Source organism: Scyliorhinus torazame, chromosome 16 (genome assembly GCF_047496885.1).
Source record: "Scyliorhinus torazame isolate Kashiwa2021f chromosome 16, sScyTor2.1, whole genome shotgun sequence".
Lineage (NCBI taxonomy): Eukaryota > Metazoa > Chordata > Chondrichthyes > Carcharhiniformes > Scyliorhinidae > Scyliorhinus > Scyliorhinus torazame.
In genome coordinates, this window is record NC_092722.1 from 163,988,617 (window position 1) to 163,996,523 (window position 7,907).

The following is a 7,907-nucleotide window of genomic DNA, read 5'->3' on the forward strand; positions in this document are numbered from 1 at the left end:
GAAAGATGGTGGGGGAAGAATCCAATTTGGTGATGGTTGGATGAGAGTTCTGGTGGCAATTGAGGACTGAAGTCACGATAGAGATTGTCAATTGTTTCAGAATTGAAAATGAGTTTTGGAGCTTCAGATGTGGAATTTGTTTCAACCAAGCAATGAGACTGCATAATAAAAGCAAAATATACAGATGTTTGGAAACTGAAATAAAAACAGAGAAAGCTGGAATAACTCTGGTCTGGTTGCATCTGGAGAGAGAAGCGTGAACATTTCAAGTCCAATATGACTTCTTCAGGACTGGAAAGAGGTAGAAAGATAATGTGCTTTATGCTTTTGAAAAGGGTGGGCAAGTGGCCCTGGGTAGGGTGCATTTTGGAGGGTCGGTGCAGACCCGATGGGCCGAATGGTTTCCTTCTGTACTGTAGGGATTCTATAATGATGAAATCTTCGGACCAGAGAGAGGGTTAAAGCAGAATGTAGGTCAGCACTGCCTGGAAGCAAAGTAGCAGAATGTGTTTGTACCAGAAAAATTGATCCACTGTCTGAAAGCAAAACATGAGAACAAGGTAGGGCTGATTTGTGGGGAGATAGGGTCCGGTGGTGTTGGAATTCTAAATGGTGGACAAAGTTCATGGTCAAAAGTTGTTGAACTCAAATGTGGAATCCAGAGGTCTATAACGTGCCTAGTTGGAAGATGAGGTGCTGTTCCTCCAGCTGGTGTAAGCTTCACTGGAACATTGTAGCAGGTAAAGTACAGCAATTTGAGGAGGAGAGCAAAATGGTGAATTGAAATGACAAGGATAGGAAGGTTGGAGGTCATACTTGATGACAGAGCGAAGACCGTGTGACGACTTTGCAGAACACCTGTGTTTAGTCTCCCCAATGTAGAGACCGCATTGTGAGCAGCGAATATAGTAGACTAAATTGAAAGAAGTGCAAGTGCTTCACCTGGAAGGAGTGTTTAAGGCTTTGATGGTGAGCAGGGAGGATCTTAAGTGTTACACCTTCTGCAATTAGCGGGTGAGGGGGATGAGGTGTTGGGGGTGATAGAGGAGTGGACCTGGTGTCATAAAGGGAATGGTCCCTTCAGAATGCTGACAGAGGTTGTGAGGGGACAATACCATGGCGATATCATGCTGGAGTTGGCGGTAATGGTGACAGCTGATACTTTGAAGATGGAGACTGGTGGGGTGGAAATGAGAAGAAAGGGAACACTATCTTAATCCTTCGGGAAGGGAAGGGGTGAAGGCAGAAGTGTGGGAAATTGGTCGGACAATGTTGAGTCTTGCTCACCACACTTTGGAAGAATCCTTGAATGAGGAAAAAGGAAGACCTATCAGAAGCACCGTTGTGGAAGGTAGCATCATTGGAGGAGGTGCAACGCAGAGGGAGAAACTAGGAGAAAGGGTCTGAAGAGGTTTACTCAAGGTAGCTGTGGGAGTCAATGAGCTTGTAATGAATATTGGGTAGATAGTCTGTCACCAGAAATGGAGATAGATAAATCAAGAAAAGAAAGGGCATTGTCGGAGATGGACGAGTGGTAGAATTTGGAGAGCATGAAGTAGCACTGATTGTCATCGATGTGCCAAGAAAAGTTGCAGGAGTCCTGTATAGGACCGGAACAAGGACGTTGTGCCCATAGCAACAACCTTTTTATCTAGAGAAAAGGAGACAAGTTGAGGGAGAAATCGTTCAATGAGCAAATAAGTTCAGCCAGGTGGAGGAGGGTAGTGGTGGATGTGGGGTGGATTGTTTGTGCCCCCATTCAAGGAAAAAGCCAAGAGTTCTGGTGGGGGATGGAGGTGTAGAAGGATTGGACATCCATAGTGAAGAGGTGGTGGTGAGGGCCAGGGAACGGGAAATAGTTGAAATAACATAGGGTGCCAGACGAATCGCAAAAGAAAGAAATAAGTTCAGTGTGGAAGGAACAGGTTGATATGATGGTCTGCCAGGACATTCCTGTTTGCGGATTTTGGGAAGGAAGTAGAAATGGGTCCTGTGGGGTTGGGGGACTGAGCTTAGAGACTGTGGAATGAAGGTCTCCGGAGAAGGTGAGGTCAATGATAGTCCTGGAAACAATGGCTTGATTTTGGTGATGGGGTCATGATCCATGAGGCAGGAAAAAGTTTCTTGAGTGTTGGTGCTCAGCTGCTGCAATGAGAGTGCTTATTGGTTATGGTTGAGTAGTCATTTGGGAAGGTGAACAGGATCTGAAGCTAAGGGAGAAATTTCTGGTGGCAACAGATTATGGCTTTGAATTTTCCAAAATTGAGTTGTAATAAGATTATAGCTCATTAAGAATGTAATGCCTGACAGCAGTCATAACACCCCATGCGGTCATGTGAAGGAAAACTGAGTATTGATACCATACATATGAAAGCTGACTCCATGCTGTTGCTACATTTGCCACGGGGCAACCAATAGGAGAGAAAAAGAAACCCTAGATGGAATTTGAGGCTATCAGAGGTGATTAAGGCATAGAAAGCTGAACCATTACAGGAGATGGAAATTGAGACGGGTTGAATTGGAATCACAATCTGGTTCAAGAACAAAGTAGCCAGCTATTGCTCTGACACCTCTCGCTTTCTCAATGGAGAAAATTGACAAATGTTGCACCAATGTGCTTTTTAAGAATTGCCTAGGTTGCAATTATAAACTACCAACTAGATTGGTTGACTTCAGAGGGTTATTACAATTATTTTCAGCTTTTAAGTTTTGAGACTACACATAGAAACTTTATATACCGTTAATGGTTGTATAAAAACATGCAACATCGTGCTTTGCACACCACCACATGATTTCTAGGAATGGGTACCGTATTCTTATATTCCATACTCATAGGCAAACAATTGGAAGATCTTTTCTGGTAATCTGTGCTTTCAGGACGAGTGTGTGGCCTCTGACCTGTTTTCCTTGTGCATCTTTGAGGAGATATGTTGATGAAATTGTCTGTCTGGAGTACTGACCCAAGCTGTCTCATGTACCTTTCCTTCTAGGCCATGTTGGTGCACCAATTCCCTGCAATATTGTGAAATTAGTTGATGTTGAAGACATGAATTACTTTGCTGCTAATGGAGAGGGAGAGGTAATGAAAAATTGAGCAGACCATGTTTGTATGCTGTAATACAGATATTTGACGATGCCTTGTGGGCTTTTCTATTCTAGGTCTGCATCAAAGGCTCAAATGTGTTCCGAGGTTACCTGAAAGACCCAGAAAGGACAGCTGAAACTATAGACGCGGATGGATGGCTCCACACAGGGGACATTGGAAAATGGCTGTCTGTAAGTTTTTATTTCCTTCTGTATAACTTCACAAAACAAGGTTACTTACTGGATGTCACTGTAATCTAATCTCATGCTTGTTTAACTAGTGTGTCACACCCCAAAAAGGTGATACGCAAATTTCTAAAAACCATTGGGGTTGCACTGTTGTATACTTTCAGATCTATTCCCATTTCCGTTGAAAATTATTGGTTACACGTACTACACGGTAAAGATGTCATCCAAGGATGTCAATGTTGAACCAACGATCTAAGTACCCATTTAGCCCTTTTCATCCCTCCCCCCTCTTCAGAATATTGCCCAAATGATCAATTATGCAGCCTCAATTGCTTCCGGAAGACTCCTTTATGAATGTTATCTTGTTATGTTGCTGTGCTAATTCAATTTTTAATTTGCAGTGGACTTAAATGCTACTTTGCTGGAAATTGTACAGAGCATGGTTACTAAGACTAAATTTCCCAAATACCAACCACGTGAATGGAAGACCCACCAAAATGTCCTTTTTAGAATGTTGCTGCTCCATGCAGAAATCTTTTGAATATATTTCGGATTTAAATTCCAAATTTGGAATGTGTTAGCAATTATCACAACTGAATTGGAGAATAGTTGCTGTTACAGCTAATTAGCTCCAAATGCAGAGGAAAAACTTGTTGTTCTCAATTTAATTAATCAATTGCTTATTAATTTTATCTGAAGAGGCTTGTTTAGGCTTGGATAATTAACTGAACCAGTGTCTTTAGCTGCAATGCACCTGTCCAGACTGGTTAAGGCTAATGAATGTTAGAAGATTAGACAGGAAATAATGAGCAAAGGTGATACAGTTGTTAACAGATGAAAAGGGTTTGCTAATGAGTAAAAGCTCATTTCTGACCATTCACATTTTTGCTTTTAATATTGGTAGAGAATCTGGGTTTTTCTTGCATGCTTTTTAAAAAAAATTGTTATTAAAGCAATCTCACTTTTGCCTTTTCAGAATGGAACACTGAAAATAATTGATAGGAAGAAGAATATATTTAAACTAGCTCAAGGAGAATATATTGCACCAGAGAGAATTGAGAATATATATATTCGGAGTGCTCTTGTAGCCCAAATCTTTGTGCATGGAGACAGCTTGAAGGTATCATTTAAATCCCTTTTGTTTTACATAGAGTCCTATCGCTATTTTGGATATTACAGATTTGCATATATACCATTAAAGAAAGAAATTTACCTAGCTAATGATTTAACTTGTCTATTTCACTTTGACTGAATTATCTTTTACCCTTTTACTTCCCCCTTCCAGTCTCATTTAATAGCCATTGTGGTGCCTGACCCAGAGGTACTTCCAGAATTTGCTGCAAGTAAAGGATTTGAAGGCTCCTACCAAGCACAATGCAAGAATCCAGTACGTTTTTTTTTAAGTTTCTTATTGGAGCACTCAAGATTTTATACTAGCATGAGAACCTCATATATGATGTTTCTAGGTTTGAATCAACTGATGGTAGATTTAAGTTGAGTTATGAAGTTCTGATATTCCACATATTGCTGAAGTAATAGCTGTCATTTCTATTGCAGAGGGGGTACAATTGTATTTACTCCTATTCCCTTGTCAGAATAGTCTGATCAATGAAATTGGGGGATTGTAGGAGAGTGGTTCATTAGTTAGAAGTAGATTAGTTTTCACAAGGTATTTCTTTGTTGTTGACAACCCTGATGGTTAATAGGCCAACTTGTCTTGTTACTCATATCTTTTGCAGGACATTGAGTAAACTGTCGGTGCTGCTTAAGAAATAAAATATAAATTCTCTCCCCATGAAAGAGTCCAGAGCTTAATGAAATAAGATTTAAACTACCTGGTTCGTTCCAATATATTTGATTCACTTTTTCCAATGTACAAAGAAGTATCAAAGCTTGTAATGGTCTTATTTTTTCCCCATCCATTTTAGGAAGTAAAGAAGATTATTCTAGAAGACATGGTTAAACTGGGAAAAGAAGCTGGACTAAAATCATTCGAACAGGTACATAAGGTCCAAAATAGCTACTGCAGGAAAACACAGCACTATAAACGTCACTGAACTATTTGAATCACGCTACAGTAATTAACCCCCTCTCTGTAATCTCCAGGCCTGATGCATTGCATCTCCCCCCCAATGTCCCTAACAATTTATCACACTGGCAGCACCAAGTATGCTGTGCTTTCCTCTGCCTCGCTCCACATTTGACTGATAGTACACATCCATGTCTTAGGTTAAGTGGCTGCGTTGTTTGCCTTACAGGGTTGAAGGCATCTGGCCTTGACTGTTACAAATGGACAAAGGCAGCTGACACTACCCACAATCTATTATATGCAACAGAGCACTCCATCTACTCTAATGTGTGAATGTGGACAAGAAGAACTGGTTGGTGATCCACACTACATTCAATTTGAGAGTGCTTCTTTAAGCAGGGTCCTATACTGCTCTCAGGACAGATCTTAGTTGAAACAAATAGTTTGTGTCTCTTCTAAATTCCGCGTTCATAGCAGGATTAGGACAGTCAGCCCCCTCTAACATTTTCCACCATTGAATTAGATCATGGCTGAGGTGTACATTAAATCCATCAATCTTTGTTTAAATCCTTTAATGTCGTTATCTAATGTAAACCTAACAATCTCTGATTTTAAACTTGAGATAGCATTTACTGATTATTGTGGGAGGAAACAGTCTCCAACATTAGATGTGATTCACTGATTAAACAGCACTTGCTAACCAATCCTGATTGTGCCAAGAATTAGTGAAAACCAATTTAAGATTGCCAATCAGGCTTACAGCGTGGCAGTTATGCATGCTAGACGCCACATATATATTCACACACACGGCCTTGTCCTTTGCGGACAGAAGGAATATGTTCACACTTTCACCTTTTTTAAATCACTAAACTGAAGTCTTGGACACAGCAATTCCCTGGTTCATTCTCCAGGGCAATGCCTTGCTAAAACAAAAGCTGGTCAGTTAACTGTTCCATGCTGCATGCTCCATGGCTACAGTTGGCAATTTCTTGCGCACTATCCAAATGAGTGAAAGACCATAAGCTTTGAGTGTATTTCTCGCTTTTCTGCAATACTCCAGTTTTGTGCTACCAAAAAACGAGTTACCATCCATTAGGCTTTGTTTCTGTCTGCACCACTTATTATACCACAAATTCTTGCTATTTTTGTGCTTTAACATCATTAATAGTTGAGCAGCCAGCATAGAACCAAACTGCTTCCTTCCAGGTCAACTAAATACCCATTTGCCTGTTTCATGGAGTGGCCTGCCATTTGTGGGCAATGAGATCTTCTGGTCCCGCCCCTATCAGAGGTTTTGTTGAATGTTCCCCTCGCCACTGAGAAACATGCCTTCGGCAGGACCAAAAGATCCAGCCGGGGTGAAGGCTGGAAGATTCCAGCCAGCATGCATCACTCTCTTCCTAATTGGTTCTAGTTTAGTGTGCTCAATCGCTCCATTTTTATCACAGCATTCATCTATGCATTTTGGTACACCTTGCATGCACTTGTCACAGTCCTTTTATTTTGGCTGTGGTTAAATCATGAATGCATATCTGTACTTCCAACATTTCCTTTTTTGATTGAGCCATTAATGTACCATGTTTCCTCAGTAAGTTGTGGTTGCTTGCCTGAACATATTCATTTAAATTTGTTTAACATGCACAATAAAAAAAATTGGATTCTGAAGAATTGCCCTAGATACCAACTAGTTCAGCATCACTGCTGAAGGATAACTCCCAACAAAATTGGAAGGTAGTGAACACTTTAAAACCACACATCGAGGTGTGGGATGTAAACTGCTGTAGATTAAGTGAAGATGTGTTTGCTATACAAAATGAAAATATCCTTTTCAACTACAAGGCTCCAGCATGAACTGACTATTGGTTTCACATTGCTTTTTGTGAGTTAGTGGTAAAAAGCAAAAGAAACTTCTCAGCATCAAATCTTCTCCAACCCTTTAGGTAAAAGATCTGTATCTACACACTGAGATGTTCACTGTTGAAAATGGACTCCTAACTCCAACACTGAAGGCCAAAAGATCAGAACTTGCCAAGTACTTCAACAAAGAGATTGAGCGTCTCTATAAAAACACAACGGCATAATTTATAATATATCGGGAATCCCTGAGACGTGATCCTGTCCATGCTGTGTCGGAGTGGAAGATTCAACCCCAAATTGTACTATCTCAAAGTCATTAAAGCACATTGTTCTCCAATCAGTCTTGTAACTTGAGTTTTTAGATGGACAAGTTTGTACATGCAAAGTTTCAACCTGTTGGCATAAATTAAAGGTTTAAAATAATTGTCTGGCAGTGCACGTGCAGTTAGTTGAAGGGGGAGAAGATTATACCGATTAGGGACCCAGCTTACTATAGGAACAATTCATGCAAAATATAATGATGCCAAGCTTAACTTTTCACTGACTTTTAGTTAAAAGAAAAATCTAGACTAAAATCTCAATTTTTCTCAGATTTAATACAAATTGCCAATGGAGAGGTAGCTTATTTACCATTTAAGTTTGTGCTTCACTGCAGTCATGAAAGATCTTCCACATGGAACGATTTTAAAATAGTCCCTCACCCATGCAGACCTACAACCACTAACTCCTTGCCTAAACCTTCCACAAG

At 40.4% G+C, this 7,907-nt stretch overlaps 1 protein-coding gene across 2 annotated transcripts in view; it reads left to right on the forward strand.

Moving 5' to 3' along the window:
- acsl5 (acyl-CoA synthetase long chain family member 5) overlaps positions 1 to 7,496 on the forward strand; it is an 83,965-nt gene extending 76,469 nt beyond the window's left edge. For both annotated transcript variants that reach the window (XM_072479365.1, XM_072479364.1), the window contains exons 16-21: positions 2,991 to 3,079; positions 3,160 to 3,276; positions 4,250 to 4,393; positions 4,559 to 4,660; positions 5,202 to 5,273; positions 7,243 to 7,496. In XM_072479365.1, the coding sequence (XP_072335466.1) occupies positions 2,991 to 3,079; positions 3,160 to 3,276; positions 4,250 to 4,393; positions 4,559 to 4,660; positions 5,202 to 5,273; positions 7,243 to 7,383 (665 nt within the window). In that variant the 3' untranslated portion in view covers positions 7,384 to 7,496. The remainder of the gene's footprint in view (positions 1 to 2,990; positions 3,080 to 3,159; positions 3,277 to 4,249; positions 4,394 to 4,558; positions 4,661 to 5,201; positions 5,274 to 7,242) is intronic.
- The last annotated feature ends 411 nt before the right edge of the window (positions 7,497 to 7,907 follow it).